This window comes from Ctenopharyngodon idella, chromosome 3, assembly GCF_019924925.1.
Source record: "Ctenopharyngodon idella isolate HZGC_01 chromosome 3, HZGC01, whole genome shotgun sequence".
NCBI lineage: Eukaryota > Metazoa > Chordata > Actinopteri > Cypriniformes > Xenocyprididae > Ctenopharyngodon > Ctenopharyngodon idella.
In genome coordinates, this window is record NC_067222.1 from 32,206,540 (window position 1) to 32,233,626 (window position 27,087).

General features: G+C 37.0%; 2 protein-coding genes across 7 annotated transcripts in view; both read right to left on the reverse strand.

Annotated features, from left to right (window-relative positions):
• Positions 1-111: 111 nt before the first annotated feature.
• LOC127510192 (uncharacterized) overlaps positions 112-27,087 on the reverse strand; it is a 32,422-nt gene continuing 5,446 nt past the window's right edge. The window contains exons 1-4 of one of the 2 annotated variants that reach the window (XM_051889769.1): positions 3,325-3,923; positions 2,117-2,431; positions 1,493-1,638; positions 112-1,244 (exon numbers count right to left, since the gene is read on the reverse strand). In XM_051889769.1, coding sequence (XP_051745729.1) covers positions 1,146-1,244; positions 1,493-1,638; positions 2,117-2,431; positions 3,325-3,394 — 630 coding nt within the window. In that variant the 5' untranslated portion in view covers positions 3,395-3,923 and the 3' untranslated portion in view covers positions 112-1,145. Of the gene's footprint in view, positions 1,245-1,492; positions 1,639-2,116; positions 2,432-3,324; positions 3,924-27,087 lie in introns of those variants that run through there. The other variant, XM_051889768.1, reaches the window with a different exon arrangement.
• On the reverse strand, positions 8,408-21,710 carry zgc:163143 (uncharacterized protein LOC795946 homolog). 5 transcript variants are annotated; one of them, XM_051889767.1, is made up of 16 exons: positions 21,377-21,710; positions 21,086-21,287; positions 20,706-20,738; positions 20,042-20,249; positions 19,869-19,957; positions 19,708-19,743; positions 19,578-19,631; positions 18,740-18,973; positions 13,995-14,101; positions 13,297-13,462; positions 13,116-13,199; positions 12,027-13,012; positions 11,853-11,943; positions 11,695-11,743; positions 9,615-9,790; positions 8,408-9,504 (listed from the first exon to the last, which is right to left on the reverse strand). In XM_051889767.1, exons 1-12 carry the CDS (start codon positions 21,445-21,447, stop codon positions 12,977-12,979), a joined length of 1,320 nt encoding a protein of 439 aa, XP_051745727.1. In that variant the 5' UTR covers positions 21,448-21,710; the 3' UTR covers positions 8,408-9,504; positions 9,615-9,790; positions 11,695-11,743; positions 11,853-11,943; positions 12,027-12,976. The 5 variants fall into 5 exon arrangements, with proteins under 5 accessions (XP_051745727.1, XP_051745726.1, XP_051745725.1 ...); XM_051889766.1 differs by having other exon boundaries at positions 8,408-9,780; positions 11,853-11,978; positions 12,075-13,012; XM_051889765.1 differs by having other exon boundaries at positions 8,408-9,790; positions 11,853-11,978; positions 12,075-13,012.

Genomic DNA, 27,087 nt, shown 5'->3' on the forward strand with positions numbered 1-27,087 from the left:
TTAGGTTTTTGAAAGGCTGTAATACACATCACACAAGAACTTCCTTCATATGCTGTCAAAAACAAAAACTTTCACAGGTTAGATGTTTCCAGTCACTAAGTACACATACAGTAAATGATATACTTTTTTTTATTTATATTTTCCAGAAAAAACTTGAAAAGGAGTTTTACTGACGGCAACTACATGACATTTCCCAGGTACAATCTAAACTACACTAAATGTAGTTTTATATTCAAAAATAGGCCTATGCAATTGAACCCACACATTTTCTCACACATCCTCTTGTTTCTGGTAAGACTATCACAAGTTTTTCCCCTAAATGCATTTGAAGTTTCAAACACCACTCAGATCTGAATAAAGCCCTTTGAAAAAGATGTACATTTAGATGGACCTAAGTGAGAATAGAGGTGACATTCTCTGAAGGAGAGACAGATTTCCTTTAAAGGTGTCTTGACATACACCACAGAAGGAAGTCTGCAGACTCGTCTCTGTCAAGCAGATTTTGCAAGCCCCCAGAGATGGCCCAAGACCACAAGGCAAATAAAAACAAACTGAAACTAGGGGGGACATTTTCAGATCCTGTTTGTCAGAGTGACATACATTCGCTATTATTTCTGTAAACACTTACGTGTTTATTACTGAAGATATACATCGAGGTTATCAAAATATTTACATCATGCATTTAAGGACAACATCCAAAGTGGATTACATTACACAAGTCAGAAGATACAAATATATGTATATTTAGAACTCACAAATGCATAGAAAGAGAATCGAAACATAGGATGCCCAAACTGAATCGCTCATTTAATGCTAAAGGATTTTAGCTATCAAAAAAAAAAAAAACACACAAAAATAACTCTTATTTATAGAGAATAGAAGAAGACTAAGAATTTAGTAAAACCAAAAAATAAAGACATTTAGAAGAGAGGAACTCTTCTGAATCTTTGAATGTTTTACCATATTTCAACAGAAATTTGTCAGAAAACCAACCTCAAATCAGATTGAACTCAAAGAAAGTCTGAATGAGTCACAGCAACATGTATAATATGATACAGAAATCACACTGAATATACTGTGTATGTACTGACCATGAACTACATTTACTAAGCAACAGGAAATTATGTGGTTGTCAAATAGATAACTCATGTATACTCTGTCTTTCGGGGAATGGTCATCACCTCGTACACTCCATTGGCAGACCTTTTGTCTTCTTCTCTCTTACTTCTAAACACTTTCTTCATCTGGAACAGAAAAGAGAAACAATTACACTTGCTTATTAACCTAGACACATTTGCTGAAAATGCCTCTTAAAAATAAGAAGAAAGTATAGGTCATAGACAATAAGTGTGTAAAGATATGGCTGGAGATAACCAAGAATACACCCACAGACAAATCTGAAATCAGCACTTTCCTGTTTTCCGGATATGTGCAATGCACTTACAAAGTTTCTAAAGATCTTCAGATTTATAAACAGGTGTATGACATTCACCTTGGGCACCAGCCACACTCCTAGAACAAGGAGTAACAGTAGGAGCACACTGCCAGCTGTCAAAGCTGTCACTGGTATCAGTAAATCATTCATGCCACTGGACTTTGAAGGGCTTTTGGAAGAGGCCGAAATGATCTCTGGCGGATCTATGAAGAAGAATACAAATAACTTCAGTACAGCCAAATTCATGCATCATTTGCTTCAAAACTATAACAAACCATTTTTAATAAACCATTGTACAATGAAAGTCAAAATGAGTTTGAAAAAAAAAAAAAAAAATTAAAACAAATACTACTGTTCAAATGCTTGGGATTGGTAAGATATTGAGGCTTTTAAAAGAAGCCTCTTTTGCTCAACCAAGGCTGAATTTAACATTTCATAAAATTAAATATTTTCAGTGTCACTTTGGTCAATATAAAGCATCCTTACTGAATAAAGGTATGTTTTTTTTGTTTGTTTGTTTTTTTTAATTACTTACCCCAAACTTTTAAATGGTAGTATCAGTCTTAAATGATACTTATCACTACAGGTATCATGAATTCTAAATTGTCTGACATACCAAAAATTATATTTCAATAATAATAATAATAATAATAATAATAATAAAAAGAAATGTTTACTCACCTTGAACCAAAAGAAAAACCCCTGACTCTTCCATTGTACATATCCCAGAGAGAGAAAAAGCAAGGCAGGTGCACCAGTAAGCCCCAGTGTCTTCAGGTCGTAGATTAAAGATGTCTATAGTTAGAGTCTTCAAGTCATTTTTGACTTTGAGACGTTCTTCGTAGTCTTTATGGAGAGTTATTTTTTCCGTTGAGAAAAAGTAGTAGAAGACTTCACGTTTGACCAAACGTCGGCTGTACAGATACACACCCGTTGCTTCTGTTTTAGGTGCAGGACACGTAATGGTGTAATTGTCACCTTTATATTTGATCACATCTAAAAATGATTCAAAGAAAGAGTCTGGATCAGTTCACAGCATCCGTTAAAACAAAACTCAAGATCATTCCATCCATCAAAAAAGGAGTTTGACAAAGGATGTTTGACATGAAGGTTTGTGAGAGAAAACAGAGAACGATCATGTGTTGAATGGTGATGAATCTGGCACTAAATGAGACACCAAAACCAACACCTGGACAGAGCAGATGAATGTACCTCATAAGATCTGCGGTGTGTTTTTCTTTTCATTCTTTTCATTTTCTTATCATTATGAGTAATATTGCTGTAATATTGCTTATTCCTTATAATAATCAGGTGAGTGCTACATCTGATGTTGATAGTTTACATGTGCTTTTATGCCTATGACAGTTCACCCAAAAATTAAAATAAAATTTAAAATATGTGTTGTTTCTCATGTCGTCTTAAGAACTTTGTTCCGTGGAACATAAAATATTTTGAAGAATGTTCCAAACTAAACAGTTTTAGTGACCTTTGCCTTCCATTGTCCAATATGGACCAACAACAACAAAAAAAGAGAACTTAGACATTCTTCAAAATACCTTCTTTTATGTCCCACATAAGAAAGAAAGGTCATACAGGTTTGGAATGACATGAGGGTGAGTAAATGACAGAATTTTCATTTTTAGGTGACATTTTACTCTCCGTTTAATAAAAAATTACTGTCCATTTAATGTTGAGCAATGCTCTTATAAACCATGTTACCAATTATAAAGTTTTTAAACTGTCAAGAGGCATTTTGGATGCACTCATAAATATGAAGTGGAAAAAATAAATTTAGCGCTCTCTAAAGAAAGTAGGTCAAATCTAAACTAATGTAAATACTGCTGTAATACACACAAATTACAATAACAGTAAAAATACAAAGCACTAACCTGCACTTGTAACAAGGTTGCAGAGACTAAGAACAACCAACAACAAGAAGATGATTTGTAGAGACCTCATTTTTATTGCAGTCAGTGTATCTTAATCAGTGTACTCCATCTAAACACAGGAAACTAAAACTGAATGTCAGTCTGCATTGCAAGTGTATATATATGCTCCAGCCCACAACCTCTGATATCACTGACATCTTAGTCAGCAAACCTCAAACGATTGAAGTGACACCAAGCAAAAACATTTCCAAGACGTCTCATTTATCAATGTAAAAACACAATCATTTGATTCATTTCACTTATCATTTAAGGAGATGAGTTAGAAATTAATGGAAAAATGCAAAAAGTAAACAGGCCATTATGCAGAAATGCTACATGTGCCATATTAAAAGGATAGTTCACCTAAAAATTAAAATTCTGTCATCATTTACTCACCTTATGTAGTTCCAAACCTGTATGACTTTCTTCTGTGGAACATAAAATAAAATATTTTGAAGAATGTTGGTAAACAGACAGTTTTGGTGCTAAATGAATTCCATAATATAGACATAAAAACACTTTCCTCAATATATCCTCTTTTATGTTCCACAGAACAAAGTTATACAGGTTTGAAATGACAAGAGGGTGAGTAAATCAGACAATTTTCAATTTTGGTTAAACTATTCCTTTAATTCCTACCATTCTCACAAATTCAGAAATCATACACCTCAAACCTAAAGGTACACTATGTGACTTTTAGCCTTCTAGCGGTTAAAAAACAAAACTGCATGCATTTTGCAGAAGAACATTGTTTTGGTCGTGCTTTGGCTCTGGGTGACTGCGTGAAAGAATATAGTTTTGTCTCATAACTAAAAAAAGAGACAGAGATTATCCTACTGCTCATAAAACATTCACTAGGCCTTAGAGATATAACCAGTTTAGATGGAAAGGATGACTAGCTGAAGACTTTACTGTAGCTATAACCATTAATAGACACAGACGGTGCTTCCTCGAAATAGGTTTCAGCTCACAATGAAATGACCCTTCACAACAGATAATGCTTTATAATGAAATCTGTTAGAGCTACATATGGCAATTTATCTGTTCAATAAAATATATTACTCACCTGTTGAGTAATAAATGTTTTACAACATTTCAAATCCCTGTTCTTGGCATCTCCAAAAAGCCAAGCCAATGTTGATTTTGGTTTTATTACGGGCTTTGCCGCATTCAAAATATTTAAAAAAAAATTAAAAATACAAGCGTCAATGTAGCTGGAGCAACTTTTCTCTATTTACGGATATGACGAGATACACACAGAGTGACATATGTATTACATATGCAATTTCCCATAAAAACCCATCCCGTATGGTCTAAAATATAAATGCTTATAATAGGCTTTCCATAGAGAATCAAGAAGGACTGGTGATGTATTGATTCATTGTTTAAATTTTGATAATTTTTAACAAAAAAGTTACATAGAGTACCTTTAACATCAGCAGACATCAGAGTTACAACAGTCCCATGGCAAATTTCCAATGAAATGGTGAGGCCTTATGCATTTATGCTATCTGACTTCAGCTAACAGTTATGCAGTCACTATAAAGCATTAGGCAGCAGGACAGGATGCAAAACATTAATCAAAGAGATTCAAGTTCACATATAGGCCACCACAGATTCAAATCAGGGTCAATTTAACAGCACATCCTTATCAAGCACTTGTCATCTGGCGTATACAATAGTGCTTTGGGTTGTTTTGGATCTTTTTAAAGAATCTTCATCCCAACAAGAAGGCCACAAAAGACTGGCCCACAAACTTTGGAAGCTCAAACGCACTTGCGTGAAGTTGACCAGTGAGGTTTGTTCCAGGAAATCAAACAAGCACGGGTGAGCTTCCGTCTACCATATTTGATGCTCTCTATGCATGTGCATTCTTTATTGTGAATAAAAGCATAAATTAAATCTGTTCATCATATATAGCATGATCGTGTCTTGAATTAAATGACTAGATTCAAATGGATTATCTTTATAATGTCTTTATTAAGTCCCCCTGTGGTGAAAATCAAGTTTAATGTTGTTTGTATGTCTATGTGGTGTTTTTAATATGCTTTAAGACAAACCATGTGCAAATTCATAAGTACGGAGCCCCTCACATGACATGCAGGAAAAAAAAAATAGTATGCTAAATCGTGCACAAAAATTTACTTTTTTTTTTCTTGCATGTCATGTGCAGGGCTCTGTACATAAATCAACACTATTGCTGAGTATTTTCTATTTAAAACTGCAGTGGAAAAAAAAAGACAGTCTCAAACCCGCGGTTTGAAATCGCTGGTGGTTTTGACGTCACAAACTACCTTGTAACCAATCATGGTGCCGGCGGGCTTTAGCATATCATTAACTATGACCAATCTGAAGCAAGAAGGTCTAGAGAATATACCCCGCTATATTTTTCTGTTGATATAAAAAATAGGGTAGATTTGGCAATATAGCGGGTGTATGATGTACAGTCAAACCAAAAATTATTCAGACATTTTTGATATATTTTTACTAATGTAAAAATTTGGAACCAAAAATTATTCAGACACTTTGACCTGACCATGTTTTGCTTAAGTGTTTTCTGACACAGTTTAACTCTGAGATCTTGTCATATTTTATTACCATTTTTTTAAACTATAGTGAATAAACTGTATTAATGAATGAAATGTTCAAGGTGTCTGAATAAATTTTGGTTTGACTGTATATATAACGATGTTATGATGAACTGTATGCCTTTCTCCACTGACGTTAAGGTGTTCAAAGCATTTCTAAGGATACTGATTGTTAGAAGGCAGCTGTCTGACTCGTGAATGTGAAACATTAGCAACACATTATTAGCTGTTTGATAATGTAGTCAAACAAAAGGCTAATCATATTAAGTACCATTATGTGTCTGGCGTTGCAAAAAGCTATACCATTGTGCAGCGTTTACCTCAGTAAGTTCACCGAGTGGATCTCTTGAGCCTGTGCGAATGAGTGGAGGCGGGGCTAATTAGCATATTCATAAATCCGCGTATAATAAATGAGGCAAGGGTGTAGAGTTACATTCAAGCTATTTTAAGGCATGAAGTTTTTTGTTTTCAAAGGAAAAAACTTTAAATGTGCCATTTTAGTGATCAAACATGAGTTTTAAGGGATAAAATTATTGACTACAGGAGGACTTAAACTTTTTGAACCGTCAAAATTTTGGTTCCATGGACTTGGAGATACAGAAATCTCAGGTTTCATTACAAGTATCTTCATTTCACACAAGTGACTTCAGGTCACTCCTGTGAAAGAGATTTTTAATCTCAGTGAGTTTTTTCCTGGTTAAATAAAAATTTTTAAAAATTGTGTTTCAAAGATGAACGTGGGTTATTTGGGTTTGGAACGACATGAGGGTGAGTAATGTCAATTTTAATTTTGGGTGAACTATCCCTTTAATTCTTGTTTCTTGAGTGTAAAATAAAATTAATAAATAATGGAATATAAATGCATATTTTGCTTATTCAAAACATTCCCATTATGTCTTTAACATACAGAACACAGCAAACATTAAAGGGATAAATGAAAGTATTTAAATTATTAAACACACCACTACAAATATATCTATACAGTTTGAATATTTTACGAAACAGATTGTTTCAGTCACATGACTTTTTTCCACTCTAAAAGAGATTAATACATTTGTTTTGCACATTTTTTCTCTCTATATATATTTGTCTGTCACTGTTAAGATTAACTGTGGCAAATGTTGAGTGAAATCTGTTCTTTCACTTATTTCGAGGATTATTAATGCATGTGCTTTAGATGCATGTGCTTTTTAAAATGCACTTTAATGAGGAAGTGAAATAAGACATTAATGAATGCTCTGATAAACACAATGTATTCATAGTACACTTCCTGAAACAGTCAGCTTGAAATGTTGGTTCTCACGATCTAGGAATTAAATTCAAAAGAGAGAAAGAAATGATATTAATTGCAAAATCATTTAAGTATGCTGCACTATTAGTGCTGAATTACTCACATGATAACTAATTGCTGTTTAACCATAAGCATTTCCTGAATGTCTGCAAGAACTGCTGAGAGCAACGTCTCTCTCTTCTGTGTGCCATCCAGAAACACTGTATAAAGTGCAAAGACTTTCAGCCACACTTACACAATTCACCACAATAACAGCAAATTAACACAGTACCTATGTCATTTACAGTTTCTTCCATCGCTTTTCTGTTTTTCAGGTACATGGGCCAAACGTACCCATCAAAGTAGCCATGTGGATCTGGAGGCACATAGACTCTTGAGCTGTAAATTAGAGATGAAGGTGACAGTCTCAGTCAAAACACTGATGTTCATCAAACCACTCTTCTAACAGGAGTCTCATTCCTACCTTCTTCTCTCTTTGCATGTCTCATAAGGGATCTGCAAGAAGAACTTCTTGTTTAACAAGCTATTAAGATGCCTGGAAGTACAACACAGATCCATGAAAACACATTAAACTGTTCATGATGGCACAATCCATACCCAAACTGAACTGAATTGGCCCACTGACAGGTGATGTGAATAACATTGATTATATTGTTACAATGGCACCTGGCAAGAGGTGGGATATATCCGATCGTCAAGCTGCAGGTTGACTGCTTACACTATAGAGAATGTGAAGCTACGTCACACCGAGTGCATGCTGGGACAGCACCTCCACCTTAAGAGGATCACCCTACACTACTCATACCGAAATTAATACAGATACCTGCACCTTTTGTCTTGTTTTTGCCTTTAAAATTAAATATTCACATTCTTCATGGTATCGTTTGCAGGGAAGAGAAGCTATTTTATTGCATTGCATGATAATTTGATGTTTTCGCTGTAGTTTTGCAGAATTATGTTCACAAAGTATCTTGTTACCATGAAAACAATGTCACTAGCTGGGCACTCGCTGCCGTCACATGGTAAATGTCGATCCATTTCTTTGTTGGAAACGTTTAAATGTAACTGAAATTTTATTGTTGTCATTGTAAATATTCACATTCCCATGGTCACGGAGGGGAATCAGAGTTTGTGGGTCACATTCAGCAGACAGACAGCGACAGGCTGTTTTTTTTAAATATTTATTTTAACACACGACAACCAAAATCAAATCCCTAGAAAGAGTTTGCAGTGGCTGCGTGCAAGTTCTGCTAATTCACAAGCTGACAAATCGCAACAGTCATACTCGCAAAAGTAATGTTAAACCAAATAAAATACAAACTGTCAAAAGATTTGTGAGTGATTTAGAGCACAGAAGAAAAGATAATGGTCAGATAAAGGCTCATTAAGGTTAAGTTTCATTAATTGTGTTAAAAGGGCAACTATAAAAAAAAGTCACTGTTGAGCAACAAACAGGTGTTTGAAGCTGCTGGAGTCTCAAGAGCCTCTACATGCAGACTGGCATTTGTGCATAAAGCTGCATTTTAGCCACTCCTAAATAAAGCTCCCAAAGATAAACATTTACAGGTCAGTCGCCTCCAAATTCTCCAAATCTCAGTCTGACTAAGCATCTATGGGATGTGTTGGACCAACAGATCTGATCCATGGAGGTCCCACTTCACAACTTGCAGGACTTAAAGGATCTGCTGCTGATGTCTTGGTGGCAGATAGCACAGCACACCTTCAGAGGTCTTGTGGAGCCTATGCCTCGACACATCAGTTCGAGTTTGATATTCGGCAGGTGGTTTTAATGTTGTGGATGATCAGTGTAATTGTATGTAATTATATCAAATGACCGTGTAAAGTACAGTATAAAGTATAATTAAATGTACATATTTATTATAAATAAATGTAATTTAAAATGCGTGCCAAGCAATTATGGTTCAGCTTCCATTTGTCATATTTGATGCGCTTTATTCCTGTGGTTGATCAGGGTTTATGTGTGAATACAAGCCTAAAATAAATCTCTTCATCATATAAAGTGATTGTTTCTCTTCATAGAAGACTGACTCCTCAATTCATATGGTATTGAACTTTTTGAAGTGGAACAACATGGGTAAGTAATTGATGACAGATTTGTAATTTTTGGGTGAAGTATCATGTCACTAGTTTGTCATGGATACTTAAACTCTAGTAATAAAAAATCTCTTGATCTCTTCAAATCTCTTGAGTGAATTTCTTCCTCTGAGATCGATAGAGTTGTGTCTGATCTTGCTTTCCAGACTGTAAAAAAAACTTCATCCATTATGACTTTGCCTTTACATAAAAGGTAGTCTGTTGAACTAAAATCTAAATAAAACTATATAAAAAAACAAACAAAAAAAAAACATTACCTATGATTAAAAATGAGGAATCCCTCCACTATAAGAACAAACACATTAGGTAGCTCTGGTACTGTGGATTTCACTGCACAACCACGAGATGTCATGAAGCGCTCAGGATCCTCCTGCCAAGAGCCAATGTCTCCCATCATCCTGTCCATATGAAGGGCGTCCAAACCTGCAGAGGACTTTTATTTAATAAGTATATATGACATATGATGTGTACACACACACACACACACACACACACACATATGGGTTGGACAATGAAACTGAAACGCTGGCCAATATGGTGTTGGAGGTTTCACGCCTGCACACTGTGTTCCAAATTATTATACATATTAGTAGGATTTTAGTTATTCAAAGTGTTTGTTTGTTTGATTTCTCATGTCTTTTTAGATAACTGTCAATCTCAGACAGGTTTGTTAAATAGTCTTCCAGGTCTTCTTAGGTTAACAGAAAAACCTACTTAAAGAGGTTGTTCCACATTATTAAGCAAGTCATAGTTCTCAAGCAATATGGGGAGGAAGAAAGATCTTTCTGAAGCAAGAAATGGAGCAATGTTTTGCAAAAGGCATGAAATTAATATTTTGCAAAAAAAAAAAAAAAAAAAATGAATGGAGATTTTTGTGATTTAGAGCACAGAAGAACTCAGACAAAGGCTTGTTAAGGAAAGTTTCTGTCAAACAAAATTGTATTAAAAGGGCAGCCATAAAAAGCCACTGTTGAGCAACAAACAGGTATTTGAATCTGCTGGTGTCTCTGGAACCGTTCCATGCAGGCTGGCATTTGTGCATAAAGCTGCATTTCAGCCACCCCTAGCTCACAAAGAGAAACAATTACAGTGGGTGTAGAAATACATGCAAACTCATTTTTAAATGGTTTTATTTGAATGTTTATTGTACTGAAATCCTACTGATATGTCACTTGCATAATAATTTGGAACGCAGTGAATATGCGCGGCCTGGTGGCCAATCGTCATTGATTTTACATTCCATCAGTAAGAGCAGAGTGTAAAGGTTGAATTAGCAGAGCAACACCAATTATTACAAATCATACAACATAATGGGAGACATATCAGAGTTCAAAAGACAACAAATTGTTGGTGCACATCTCGCTGGCTCATCTGTGACCAAAACAACAAGTCTTTGTGGTGTATCGAGAGCTATGGTATCCAGGGTAATGTCGGCATAACACCACATAGGACGAACCACATCCAACAGCAGTAACTGCTGACGCATGAAGAAGCTGTCTGAAAGGGATGTCCAGGTACTTACCCGGATTATCTCCAAAAAAAGATAACCACAGCAGCCCAACTCACTGCAGAATTAAATGTGCACCTCGACTCTCCTGTTTCCACCAAAATTGTTCATCGGGAGTCAATATTTATGGTCGGCCTGCTATAGCCAAACCTTTGGTCACTTGTGCCAATCCCAAATGTTGGTTTCATTGGTGCCAACAGTGCAAATCTTTGGGCTGTGGAGAATATGAAACATGTATTGTTCTCTAATGAGTCCACCTTCACTGTCTTTCCCACATCTGTGGGAGTTATGATGTGGAGAAGCCCCAAAGAGGTTGTTGCGTTCCCAGAGTGAAGCAACGGGGTGAAACGGTGATGGTTTGGGCTGCAATATCATGGCATTCCTTAATGTGCTTGATGGGTATGTCACCGCCAAAGACTACTGAACCATTCTGGAGGACCATATGCACCTAATGGTTCAAATATTGTACCCTGAAGGGGGTGCCGTGTATCAGCATGATAATGCACCAATACACACAGCAAAACTTGTGACAGAATGTTCTTTGATGAACATGAAAGTGAAGTTGCACATCTCCCATGGCCTGCACAGTCACCAGATCTAAATATTTTTGGGTATTCTGGAGAGGTTAATCAGAAAAAGTTTTGCTCCACCAGTACCACACAAAAAGAGCCACTATACTAATAAATTATTGTGGTCTAAAACCGGGTGTTTACATTTCATTGTCCAACCACTGTGTGTATATACTATATAATCATACACTGTATTGCAAAATAGGACGATTGGCATGTACAAAAGCAAAGCTGAGAAGTAAATAAGAGAACTGTTCTTACTGTCATATTGCTTAAAGCCATTGATATCAGTAGGGACCACTGAATCATCCTGAGAAAAAGACAAATTAATTAGTATTCGTCAGCTACATGGTTGGGTCTAAGTGACCTATTTAGATAAAGAATGACAAATTAATTAAGATATAAAGTGGGTGTGGTACCTTGAAAAAGCTGTCTTGAGAAATAACACAGCTATTACACAGAAGCTCCTGAAGGCTTTTACTCAGAGTGGTTTTTCCTCCATTTGTCGTCCTGTCACATCAGTTCATAATTCATATATGATAGGACTGCACATGTGAAAACACAACCTTATAGCGTTTAGTTTACTCACCCACCAATTCCTATTATTACTTTTCTCATTTTACCGATTTTTCATACGTTACTTTTGTTAAGAAGTCAGCTGCACGCATTTAAGAAAAATGGGTGCTTTTTTGCAAGCAGTTAGCTGGTCGAGATACTAAGCACAGTCCATCTCCACTAACTGATAAGAAACTCGTGTATGTGGCTTGCAGCTCTTCTTCTTTGTTCACTTATAGGGTCGAAACTGCTCTATAGCGCCACCTGAAGTGCTGGATTGTCACTGGCGCACAAAATGATTTATTCACAACAAGTTTAAGCGCTATTCTAAGGGATAGTTAATCTGAAAATGAAAACTCTGTCATTATTTACTCACCCTCATGTCGTTTCAAGTCTGTACAACTTTTTCTTTTGTGGAACATAAAAGAAGATATTTTGATAAAATGTTTTTTCTTGTTTTTTTTTGTTTTTTTTCATACAGTGGAAGTCAAAACTGTTTGGTTTCCAGCATTCTTCAAAATATCTTCTTTTGTGTTCTAGAGAATAAATGCATGACAACAAATTTATTTAGGTGAACTATTCTTTTAAGGCTTTGATCTATCTAATTAGCATAGAGTAAATAAACCATATAAAGTGGTTATTGTATAACTCATCTGTTGTTCTGTAAAAGTCCCACGACTAAAATTCAGTCTGTCGTTAATGCTCAAAAACAGACAAGCAAAGTGATGCGAACAGTAAAACTTGAAAAGCCAATCAAATTTGAGATCTGTACCTAATAGTATAATATAAAAGGGACAAACAAAAGACAGGAAAGACAATATATTGCTCCTTTTTCTGTTTTTTTTTTATTTATTTATTTTTTAAAAAAATAGTTTTATTTCTTTATAATATTTATACAAGGCAACAGTGCAAACTTGCTTCTCCACTTACAGTCTATGTACATGAAAAAACATGAGGTCATTTAAACATGACAAAACTTTTACTTCCTTTACTTGGAAAAAATCTGATCCCTCAAGTCGTGCACCTGAAAAACAGGGTAAAAAAAAACAACAATAACAAATTTATGGTCACACGTGATACCCAATCAAACAACAGAATCCCATTTTATTTTTAATCATGACTCTTACCGAAGTTTCTGACACAGCTCCTAGATTATTGGCTTCAGTGGTTGGGATAACAAAAGAACTCAAGCGAATATCAGTAGCACTGTACTATAGAGAGCAACCAAACAAAATACACGCAAGAATAAGTAAACCAAACTGCCAAGAGAAAATGAGCTTGTAAACTATGAGAGACATGGCGGCTTACAGGCAGTTCTCTGGGTGATGACGAGAATGGCGGGTCACTGGCATACATGCGGGTGAAGGGTTTCTCTTTGGTAGTGGGGTGATTCGTGCAGCAGAGGCGCAGAGTGGCAGCAGGGAGGTGGATGTGCCAGATGCTGCTGTGTTTCTTCACTAGCTCATCCAGCATCCTGAAATATGCATTAAGTAATGCTGGACATGTAGAAACAATATATTTTTACAGTATAGCTTTTTCCATCATTGATCATGAAATAGGTAAATACCATTTCTGTTAAAGGGTTAGTTCACCCAAAAATGACATTTCTGTTCTGTTTCTTCACAAATTAATATATTTTTGATGAAATGTTGAGATGAGATGTTTTTTATCCCCCATAGAAAGAAACGTAATTACCACATTCAAGGTCCAGAATAGTAAAGACGTCGTTAAAATAGTCAACGTGAGTACAGTGGTTCAACCTTAATGTTATGAAGCGACGAGAATACTTTTCTGGACCTTGAATGTGGTAATTACGTTGCTTTCTTTGGATAAAAAAACCTCTCTGATTTCACCAAAAACATCTTAATTTGTGTTTTGAAGAACAAACGATGAACAATTTTTGGGTGAACTAACCCTTTAAGAAGCAAATATTAGTGTTAAATCAAGTCACATCTCATATTGGATACATTTCTCAAGTTCAAAATAATTCAATAGTGATGCTGTACTCATTAAGAAGTGATTCAGTGACCAAGTCCATGTAACCAGTTTGACGGTGGTGGATCACCAAGGCGTTTGCATTCAATCTCAGCCGTTTCTTTAACTCACGGTTAATCTATCAGAGAGAAAGAGGGAAAATGAGAACCATCAATCAATGATATAAAACTGTTTTCCCAAAACAAATGACTGATAAAGGAATTCCTAGTTACACACTACCATCTAAAAGTTGGGGGTTTAGATTTTTTACATTTTCTGACAGAAAATTGCAATCCCAATCAGACTTCTGACCTGTAATGCTGCCTGAATCATAATCAAGCACTGTTTGCTGTTGGCCAGAGGAGAACTGGCCCCCCAACTGAGCCTGGTTTCTCCCAAGGTTTTTTTTTTCTCCATTTTTGTCACCTGTTGGAGTTTGGGTTCCTTGCCGCTGTCGCCTTTGGCTTGCTTAGTTGGGGACACTTGATATTCAACAATGTTTTTGATCTGCCTGCATTGACAACAGTGTATGCAAACTGATCTGAGCTGGACGATGACACCAGTGTTTTCTCTAGTGCTGATATATAGATGAATGAACACAGGAGTAGCGAGTTGGCAGTGGTGACGGCTGGAGCACGTAAGTGTTTTGCTTAATATCTGTTGTGGGTCATTTGCTTCGTTTATTATTTGCTACTAGGAAGGATTTAAATTCGTATCTGTGTTTGTCCTATTTTGTACCTTGACTATAATTGTATTTTAATTGCACTTGTTTAGAATAACAGGCGCGTTTGCAGACTTTATTGGAGTTATTTGCTCGTAATTGAGCAGAGTTTCGTTTCGATTCGCAGCCATTCACGGGCTTTAGGCTTTTGCAGTGCTAATTTGCAAGGCGGGCGTGGCGAGGGAAAAGTATATTTAAACTCGTGTAAGTTAGAAGTGAGCAGGAGTAGCGAGTTGGCAGTGGTGACGGCAGGAGACCGACTCGGGTAAAGACCTGCGACTCTACCTGCGCGACTCCACCGAGCAACGACACCGGTAGGCACTTAACTTTCTTCCTCCTTTCATACTTTTCCTTCATCATCAGCATGTGCTTTCAATACATTCCTGTTGTCTCTCGGCAACGCTCCACTAACCCATGTAAAAGGCAGCGCAATGCTTCTTACCTGCGCCCTATTTACCCCTCTTCTAACACTAATACTCCTCTCTCTGTCTCTGTGGGTCTATGGAATTGTCAGTCAGCAGTTAACAAAGCTGACTTCATTCCAGCCTTTGCTACTAATTCTTCTCTTAATATCTTGGGATTGACTGAGACCTGGATTCGTCCAGAGGACTCAGCAACCCCTGCTGCTCTCTCTAACAACTTCACTTTCTCTCATACCCCTCGCCAGTCTGGGAGGGGTGGGGGCACAGGTCTTCTCATTTATGACAATTGGAAATACTCAACTCATTCCTCTCTTTGCAACAACAATTCATTTGAGTTTCATGCTATTACAATCTCAAATCCTGCCAAAATTCATATTGTACTAATTTATCGCCCCCCAGGCCAACGGGGTACATTTGTAGAGGAACTGGACATGCTGCTGTCCTCGTTCCCAGAGGATGGTAGCCCAATTGTAGTTTTTGGCGATTTCAACATTCATCTAGAGAAGCCTTATGCTTCAGACTTCCTCTCTCTTGTAGCCTCATTCGATCTTAATCGGCTCATCACCACAAGTACTCACAAATCTGGCAACCAACTTGACCTCATTTACACACGCAACTGCATCACTGACAACATCTTGGTAAAACCTCTGCACATTTCCGATCATTTCTTCATTACTTTTAATCTACAACTCCCTATTTGTTCACCACCAACCCCTCTACCAGTTACCTTCAGATGAAACCTGCTTCTTCTTCTCATCTTTCCTCTGTCGTGTCATCCTCCCTTCCCTCACCCACAGTTCTCATCTTTGGATGTGAATAAAGCAACAGACACTTTATGTTCCACCTTAACTTCATCTCTTGATAGTATCTGTCCTCTGTCATCCAGGCCTGCACGTGCTACTCCCTCTAATCCCTGGTTATCCGATGTTCTTCGTGAACATCGGACCAAACTCAGGGCTGCGGAGAGGAAATGGCACAAATCAAAAGACCAATCTGACCTAGGCTGCTATCAATCTCTGCTCTCATCCTTTTCTGCTGGAATTCATGCTGCTAAATCTACCTATTTCCACAACAAAATCAACAGTGCTTCAAACACACGCACACTTTTCAAAACATTCAACTCTCTCCTCTGTCCCCCTCCACCACCACCCACCTCATCATTAACTGCTGATAATTTTGCTAATTTTTTCACTGACAAAACAACTACCATCAGCAGTCAGTTCTCCGCTCCATACAGACAGGAACTCAGACCAATCACACACACAGCCACACACCTCCTTTCGTCATTCTCTCCCCTCACTGAGACAGAAGTATCCAAACTTCTCCTCTCCAGCCATCCCACCACCTGCCCTCTAGATCCCATCCCCTCACACCTTCTACAAGCCATTGCTCCTACACTTTTACCAGCACTTACACACATTATCAACACATCTCTCCACACCGGCACTTTCCCTAACACATTCAAGCAGGCTCGGGTAACCCCACTGCTTAAAAAACCCACATTAAGCACGTCTCTTATAGACAGCTACAGACCTGTTTCTCTCCTACCATTCATAGCAAAAACAATTGAACGAGTTGTTTTCAACCAGCTGTCATCTTTCCTCTCACAGAGCAACCAATTGGATGTCAATCAATCTGGTTTCAAGAGTGGCCACTCGACTGAGACTGCACTACTGTCGGTTACTGAATCCTTGCGAATTGCAAAGGCTAATTCCAAATCATCAGTTCTCATTCTGCTCGATCTATCTGCTGCCTTTGACACGGTGAATCATCAGACCCTTCTGTCCACCCTCTCATCACTTGGCATCACAGGTACTCCACTTCTTTGGTTTGAATCCTATCTCACAGGAAGGTCTTTCAGGGTTGCCTGGAGAGGGGAGGTATCCAAAGCTCATCAACTGACCACAGGGGTTCCTCAGGGTTCAGTGCTTGGACCCCTCCTCTTCTCCATTTACACTACATCACTTGGTCCCATCATTCAGGCACACGGTTTCTCCTACCATTGCTATGCTGATGACACACAACTCTTCCTTTCATTCCAACCAGATGATCCCACAGTAGCTGCACGAATCTCAAGCTGTCTGGCGGACATCTCGGCATGAATGAAGGAACATCATCTACAGCTCAACCTGGCAAAGACTGAGCTTCTCGTCTTCCCTGCCAATCCGACTCTAAATCATGATTTCAGCATCCAGCTAGGCACATCTTCTATTACCCCATCAAATTCGGCCAGAAATCTTGGAGTAATCCTTGATTACCAACTGACCTTCAAAGACCACATTGCAAAGACCGCTCGGTCATGCAGATTTGCACTATACAACATCAGGAAAATCAGGCCCTTTCTAACAGAACATGCAACACAACTTCTGGTCCAGGCCCTGGTCATTTCTAGACTTGATTACTGCAATGCTCTTCTGGCTGGACTGCCATCATGCACAATCAGGCCTCTACAAATGATTCAGAACGCTGCAGTACGTCTCGTCTTCAACGAGCCCAAAAGAGCCCATGTCACGCCTCTCTTCATCTCTCTTCACTGGCTACCAATTGCTGCTCGCATCAAATTCAAGGCGTTGACGCTTGCTTACAGATCTGCCACAGGCTCTGCACCCTCCTACTTCCACTCACTCTTACGAGTCTACACTCCTACCAGAAGCCTACGCTCATTAAAGGAGCGAAGGCTTGTGGTACCATCACAGAGAGGCACAAAATCACTCTCCAGGACATTCTCGTTCACTGTTCCTTGCTGGTGGAATGATCTTCCTGCCTTTATCCGGAATGCAGAATCCCTGGCAATATTCAAAAGACAGCTGAAAACTCATCTCTTTCGTGAGCACTTAACCTCATCTTAATAAAAAAAAAAAAAAAAATTATACCTATCCTTTCACTTCCTCTAACCCCTCTCTATTGTAGCTTATGATACTCTGAGCATTACCTAAGACTTGTATTGTGAGCACTTTTTGTGTCTATTTGCCTCGTCAAGACGACTCGCTTGTTGTATTCCTCACTTGTAAGTCGCTTTGGATAAAAGCGTCTGCCAAATGAGTAAATGTAAATGTAAATGTGAACTAAATTAATAACTATGGATTTTTACAACGGAATGAATCAACTTCTAGAGCTGCTGTGCAGCCAAAATTATTTGCCAATTATTACTGTAAAGCTGCTTTGACACCATTTGAATTGTAAAAAGCGCTATATAAATAAAGGTTGACTTGACAGAAGTTTCTTATGTTCAACAAAGCTGCATTTCTTTTTAAAATACAGTAAAAACAGTATTATTGTGAAATATTAATATATTTTTTTTATTTTTAAAAGATTTTAAAATTTTGTTCCAGTGATTCCAAATTTTTTTTACTGTGATCATTACACCAGTCTTCTGTGTCACATGATCCTTCAGAAATCATTCAAATATGCAGTTGTGCTGCTTAATATTTTTTTTTTTTTTTTTTTTCAGGATTCTTTGATGAATAGAAAGATCAAAAGAACAGCATTTATTAGATTTAAATTGATTTTTCTTGTAACATTGTAAAAGTCTTTACTGTCACTTTTGATTAATTTAATGCGCCCTTGCTGAATAAAAAGTATTAATCTCTTTTTTCTTTAAATCTTACTGAGCTCAAGTCTATGTGTCTCTTACTTCCAGGAGGATCCGCCTGGGAAGCCGGGAGAGAATTCCGAGAGGGTATCCCTGCTGACGGATGACTTCAGCAAGACACTGGGCCACATCCTGACTGAGTTTCTGAGTCAGAGGAAAAGCTTCCACCCATTTGGAATGGTAGTCAGTCAGGGTCATGATGTGCGTGTGCTTGTCTACTGTCGGAGAGAACGGGCCTCTAACATCCAGCCCAAGCCATTCCCACCTCTCTTTAACCTGAGAGAAAGGTTACAAATTTCTTATTCAGCCACAGTTTAAAATGTTCTTTTTCTGTTTTATACTATCTATAAAGGCCCAAACACAAACAAATATAACTATAACAATTACTATACTGGCATCCACATCAAGGGACGATAGCGATATACTGCAGTTATGCCGTCTGCTGCTTTAAATGGATTTTTCGTTCATCAGCTTCATCCCGTTCATGGAAAAATAATTTTGAAAGTGTTTCGAACAATAGCACTCCTCCATGTTGTTATCGTTACAGTTGTGGTGTAGACTTTACTCTCATAGAATTAGAAAGATGATTAAAACTCTCAAATTATGAATATAGGATCATGTAGAAAGTTCAGCTCCAGTAATGGCTATTTTTACACAAAAAAAAAGCACTCAATCCAGAAGGGTTGTTGTCATTCTCGCTATGTACAGCGCAGCATGACGCAAGACGATATCTGATTATCTTCTTGTCATCATCTTTCGTAAAAATGCAATTCCCCAGAGAATTTTACCTAAATGAAATCTTTCTGATTAAATCTTAGCCACAAGCAGATACCCATTTATGATAAAAGTTGCACTGCAGTTCTGACGTAAACAGCCTTACCTCGATTATGTGGGGTTTTGTTTGTCCTAGAACGCCATAAGCCACATGAGGCATCTGATTAAGAAATAATAGGAAATGTATAATTAAGATTGTCTTGAAATATATTCAGCAGTACACCATGATTACTTACAATATTTAATTCATCATCTCCAGTCCAGCGAATGTTCTGAAGAAAAGAAAACAGACATATGTTACTGGTATGAACCACATTTTTGTGCATAGGAATGTAAAAAATAATATTACAATTTCTTATTTAAGTTTTTATATGAAAAATGTAAAAATGTTCATTACATTGGGCAAACAGTATCCACTGTGAAAGAAACTGGGTATAGTCATGCTTCTGTCCAGAGATTCATCACCCATGATGTTCCATGGTGGGCTGAACAAGCAAATGAAAAGAATAACAATTAAAACAGAATAACATCAACACAGGTTGCATGCATCTGATGAGCAGCTGCAGACCGTTTTTTCCGTTTCAGTCAGCTGCTGTGTGTAAACACTCTGTGGGTCTGCTGTCGTCTGGCTGGAATTATTTTCTGAGTTGTTCGGGTGTAAACTCATGTCTGTAGTTCTGTGCTCAGGCTTTTCTGAGTCAGACGTCTGCGAGGTTTCTGCTGTCATGTCAGGTGCTGCTTGAAGAGAGGAGTTTGAGTCACCAACATTTCCCTTCAACTGCAAATGACAGCGAAGAGGAAAATTTTGTCATCATTTTGACCAGCAGGTGTCGCCAATTTGTGCAGTTTGAAACAGTGGAACATTTTTCAAAACAATTGTTTCAGTTGCAAAAAGCTCAGTTTCTTCCATCACTAATCTATACGCAGGTGAGTTAAGAATGCTCTGAGCCACCTCCAAATTTGGTGTAAAGATGCAATGCTGAATGAAAGCCATACTAACATATGCAGCTCTGATCTTTAGTATCAGAGGCTGCATTGAAGCTGCTTCGGTTTAGTGTAAATGATGCAGCATCAGTGCAGGCTTAAACTTTGTCATATATTTTATCATTTATGGTTTCATATTTTCGATGTATAATTTCACATTAAAACATTGCAATTTCCACATACATTCACATGTAATTCAAAGAAACAATTAATAATGCAAAATGCAAATAAAGAAGGTTGCATAACTCACCAAAGCTCTTCTGCTTCTGGGGTTGATTTTAACCTGTAGGGGAGAAACCAGAAAGTAAAAAAAATTAAAATGTAACATAGAAAGACATTACATTTTAATGGGTAGCTGACATGAAATTTCAAGCCAGTGTCCTGTGGTGGTGTAACATACTATAATTACACAAAAACTATTCTAACCTGCTTTAATTTAAACCTAAATTATACTAATATTTTATAATTATCCTAAACACATTGTTTAAGAATTGCTTGAGTACATGAAATACTTATGATTTAAACTGGTGAAAAACCAAAAAGTGAGTGACCAGTGACATGAAACAAGACACTGTACAACATTAAAAACATGTTCATGTTCGCTCTATGTTTTAAAAAAGTTTCACACACCTTTCTTTCTAGATAACGGTTTGGGAATGAAAAGATGGTCGGCACAGCCCATGAATGAAGTCTTGTTCTCTTCCCCTCTACAATAAGACACTTCTCTTCAAAGTGGATAGAGCAAATTTTACTATTTGGAGCAGGTTTCCAGTCTTTCCATCTTAAATTTTTAAGCCACTTTTTCAGTAAGTTGGGGTCTTTCAGTGGGAATCTGAAATAAAACAAATACGAGAACACGAACTTAATTTCATACCGTCAAGAACTTTTAAATTCAATGTAAAGTGAAAGCTTTGCGCTTACTTGTGGAATGAGACGCTCTTGTTCCTCGCAGCAGTGTTTTTACAGTTATATGCACAACATATGAACACCATCGTGTTTTGGGCATCAACATTCAAGTTATCTACCGATTGTATACTTTTCTAATGGCTTTTATCAAAGAGGTTATTTTATGGTTATCGTATCGTTAATGCTGTGTTGTATTATATTTCAAAAGACGTTTTATTAGCAAACAAACAGACTGTGCACTGACTAGTCACCAAAAACCAAAACAGACACCTAACAGCCAATCAGTTACAGCTCCGTCTACATCTGTGGTGTCTGGCTACGAGAAGCGAAAACACAGATATCGCCACCTTCCGGACAAAATGAGACTTGAGCTCAGATTAACTGACATTTTGAGTAGTTTGGCTGCAAGTTTTCTATTAGTATTTTTTCAGATTTTTCTTTTATCAGCTGTTCTTTTGTCTTTTTTGGTTTTTACATTAACTCTTGAAAACCAGGAACATAAATTATGGTTGTGCATTTTAAAGGATATTCAGCACCGGTACATTTAGGTGGAACATTTTGGCCTGGTTTCACAGACATGTCTAGTATGCCCCCTATCGCCCCCATACCCTTAAATATTGCACTATTTGAGGGGACAGCCATTTGTAGTGGTGTCCGAAACCGTAGTGGACGATGTTGAGTACTCATTCAATCCCAGAATGCACTGCAACAACGAGTGTACAACCGATGCACGCTCAACGGCTAGAGAATACCCATAATGCACTGAGAGTCGTGTGCTGAATGAATTCCCGCGTCTCGGCAGGAGATGGCGCCCGCAGCTGAATCAATCATCCATTCATTTTCCAAACCGCGCTGGTCCAGTATAATATCATACAGGTATAATTTCCTTTTTAATTGATCATTAAATCGTTTAATTAAGTTTTGTACATGCTAGTTTTCATGGCAGAGTTTAACATAAATATTCTGGAGCTGCCAGTTTGCTACATTTCAAATGATTATTAAACAGCAAGCACAAACTATGTGAAATCGGCAGCCCTTTCCGGTGTACTCAGTGTCCGAATTCACTCACTTGTTTCATTCACTCCTTCAAGTGGACTATTATATATTAGTGGAGTAATGTAGGGAATAGTGAATGAGGGTATAGGGGGCAATTTCGAACACAGCATGTGTTTTCATCAGGAACACACTTAATCACTTCTATGCGTAACTTATCCATACAGTACTCCTTGAGTCCCCCTAGTGGGCTGGATAGTGAAGCACATCTTTCATGTAATACCCTGACCAGACAGGACTTATTAGACTTTAGATCAATTTAGGGATTAGACTTTAGATCAATTATTTAGGGCATTTAAATAGCTTTTATAAATGTGCCTTAGAAAAAATCATTACTGGTGAAAAATGGGAATGTGGGGGCACCGCGATGCGACTGCAAAGGGCACTTTCACTTTCGCAATCAAAGAGGCAGGGGCTCAAGCCCCCCGGCACAAATCTTGCCTTTTCTCTAATGGCCTTCAAACCAACTAGGAAATTATGTCCAATTTGCATGACAAGTGAAAGTGAAAAAGTGAAAGTGAAAAACAGACAGATCCGGCCCACATCTGCCACACGTGGTATGATGATCTGGGCCACATGTGGCATGGAATGATGGCACTTGGGCGGACCGCTCCTGTTTGCCAGATCTGAGCCACAAGCAGGCCATAGCAATGCCATATGTCAGCCAAGAGCAAAGAAATAAACCAGAACTGGACCTTATCTGAGCCACAAAATCTTTATATTATTTATAGAATCATCTTAGCATTAACAAGCCTGTTAACAAGGAGAATCACTGAAGGAAAGAAGAGAACAGAAAAAAAGAGACAAACAGAAACATGAACTACAACTGATTTCAGCCACAGCCTTAAATGAAATCAACTGAAGATAAAAAAGACATTAAATCCCTCCAGATCTAAGCAGAGGAGGATTAAACAACTCCACAAACAACATTACAGCTTCACATATTACTAACCAGATTGTCTTTATTTCTGTCATTCATCTACAGAAGTTCTTATTGAGAATTAAGAGAAGTTTAATGCTCATGTTTGTTTCATTTGAAGTCACCATAATTGTGATCAGTGTTTCCATTAGTTGGGCACTTAACTCTTATAATAAGCTTGTCTTCTCTAGCTGCTGTGATAGTGTGTTTGTTAAACACGTTTACGGTAACAAAGAAAGCTGAAATGAGATCAGATGTTTGTTTTTTAGCTATTGATGGTTTTATAATCATCATGAAATAGCTTGAATCACTGATATCATTTGAATATAATAATTGTGTTTTGCCATTAATACATTTGAATTACAATCCCTGTTTTACTGCAATATGAGATCACACTGTATTGCAGAAATCAGTTAGAAGATTGAAGATAAATAAATTAAAAAAAAAAAAATACTAAAAGACAGAACAAAAACCACAACAAAAAATAAAAGCAAATTGTTAGAATTAAAGAAAATAATAGGACACCTTCGTTGAGATTCATGTGCTGATCCTTGATGTCTCTGTGCGTCAGCTTAGATTTTTTTTGTGTGTGTGTGTGTGTGTTTTTTTTTTAATCTTCTGATTGGTTTTGTTCCATTATAAAATTTCAGTGTTGGTCAGTTTTGTTTGGTTGCGAGATGTCATTGACTGTCAGTTCTGTTCCTTTATGAGATTTCAGTGACGGTCGGTTTTCAGTGTCAGTCAGTTCAATTTGATTACAAGATTTCAATGACAGTTTATTTTTTTCTGTTATGAGATTTCAGTGACGATCAGCTTTGTTCTATTACGAGATTTCAATGATGGTCAATTTGGTTCCTTTACAAGATTTCAAAGATTGTCAGCTTTGTTCCTTTACAAGATTTCAAAGACGGTCGGGTTTGTTTCTTTATGAAATTTTAATGATGGTTGATTTTGGTCCTTTAGTACAGTGGTTCCCAACCACGTTCCTGGAGCCCCCCCAACACTGCATGTCTCCTTTGTCTGACACCCATTTTAGGTCTTGGTGTCTCGGCTAATGAGGTGATGATCTGAATCAGTGTTTGATCAAGGAGATGTGGAAAACGTGCAGTGTTGAGAACCCCTGCTTCAGCAGATCTAAATGACAGTCAGTTTTGGTTCTTTACGAGATCTCAATTTTGACGATTTTGTTTTGTTATGAGATTTCAATGACGGTTGAATTTGAAACAAATCAAACGTTTGGTTTTGTTTAATTACGAGATTTCAATGATGGTCAGTTTTGTTCAGTTACCAGATTTCAGTGACGGTCAGTTTTGTTCCTTTGCAAGATTTCAAAGCTGGTCAGGTTTTGTTTCATTATGAGATTTCAATGACAGTCGGTTTTCATTGTCAGTCAGTCAAATTTTCATTTGTTCAGTTACGAGATCTCAATACGTTATGCTTTGTTCTTTTACAATACTTAATGACAGTTAATGAAAGATCTTGCTCGGGTATTATACAATGCATTTCAGCATTTCAGATGTTTTGTCATTTCAACGATGGTCGGTTTTAGTTACCAGATTTCGACGGTTTCATTTCATTACGAGATTTCAGTGAAGGGCAATTTTGTTCCTTTAGGAGGTTTCAAAGATGGTCGGTTTTTGTTTCATTATGAGATTTAAATGACAATCAATTTGACAAGATTCCTTTACAAGATTTCAATGACAAATGGTTTTCATTGTCAGTCAGTCAAATTATCATTTGTTCAGTTACAAGTTCTCAATATGTTTTGTTTTGGTATGTTTTGTTCTTTTATGAGATTTCAATGAAGGTTGGTTTTTTTCCATTACGAGATTTCAATGCCACTTGGTTTTGTTTCATTTTTGACTCCATAGAACTGCTTATATACTGACGATACTCCTCTGAGCCAATCGGATAGTTTGGAGCAGATGCCTGGTAATCAGCAGCAGGTGTCTGCAATTTGCACAGACAACAGCGAGAAAAAAGAAGCAAAGAAAACCCACACCCAAACTCAGAAACTCATTAAAGAAAAACATATGTCACAGGACATAACACAAGTCACAAATATAGGTAAATTTAGAACACACATATAAATTGATTCATTAAAAAATGAATTTAATAAATGCATAGATAAAATAGGTAAAAAAAAAAAAAGAAAAAAAAAAAAGAGAATCAAAGCATAGCCCAAACTGAATCACTCATTTAATGCTAAAGGATTTTAACTATCATGCAAAGCTGAAAAAATACACAAAATAACTCTTATACAGAGGATAGAAGAAGACTGAAAATTTAGTAAAACCAAAAAATAAAGACATTTAGAAGAGAGGAACTAATTTCTCTGAATCTTTGAATGTGTTACTATCTTTCAACAAAAATTCGTCAGAAAACCAGCTCTCATGTATACTCTGTCTTTCAGTGAATGGTCATCACCTCATACATTTCATTGGCTGACATTTTCTTTTCTTCTCTCTTACTTCTGATCACTTTCTTCATCTGGAACAAAAGAAAGGAACAATCACACTTGCTTATTAACCTAGACACATTTGCTGAAAATGCCTCTTAAAAATAAGAAGAAAGTATGAAAGATATGGCTGGAGATAACCAAGAATACACCCACAGACAAATCTGAAATCAGCACTTTCCTGTTTTCCGGATATGTGCAATGCACTTACAAAGTTTCTAAAGATCTTCAGATTTATAAACAGGTGTATGACATTCACCTTGGGCACCAGCCACACTCCTAGCACAAGGATAACAGTAGGAGCACACTGCCAGCTGTCAAAGCCGTCACTGGTATCAGTAAATCATTCATGCCACTGGACTTTGAAGGGCTTTTGGAAGAGGCCGAAATGATCTCTGGCGGATCTATGAAGAAGAATACAAATAACTTCAGTACAGCCAAATTCATGCATCACTTGCTTCAAAACTATAACAGACCATTTTTAACAAACCATTGTACAATGAAAGTCAAAATGAGTTTGTATACTGAATTTAGTAGGTAAGAACATACTTATTTTTATCTTTTTGACAGGAAACATGCATTTGTTTATTTTTATTTTCTTAGATTCTCACTAGCCTTTAGGACACGGGCAAAAAAGAAAAAAAAAAAACTTCAAAGAATAAATACTTAAAATGCTTGGGTTTGGTAAGATTTTGATGCTTTTGAAAGAAGTCTCTTTTTCTCAACCAAGGTTGAATTTATTTGATCAAAAATATATAAACAGTAATATTGTGAAATATTATTACAATTTAAAATTACTGTTTTCTATTTTTATGCTGATTTGCTGTTCAAGAATCATTCCTGTTGTCATCAATGTTAAAAACAGTTGTGCTGCTTAATATTTTTGTGGAAATCATAATACGTTTTCAGGATTTTTCGATGAATACTGTGATAGAAATATTTTATGTCAACATTAAATGTATAGAAAATGCAGACTAAGGATGCTCAGGTCAAAGACTACGTAGACTTACCCAAAACGTGCTTAACACAGTAGAACTAACTGTCATATGATTAGCTTAGATCATTACAAACCAATCACCAGAACAAATCACAGTGAAGACGACATTGATTTTTACTCAACTGTAAAACTTAAAATGTGCATGTATCTTTCTGTTCAGAGACTCACTCAGTTGTTGTGACCAGTGATCTCCCAGCTGTAAATAAAACTTCATTTCTGCAAAGAGCAACTTGGAAGTCGGGTCAGGTATATGCTGCGCAGCTAAGGAATAGAAGTACTATAGATCCTATACGCTCAAA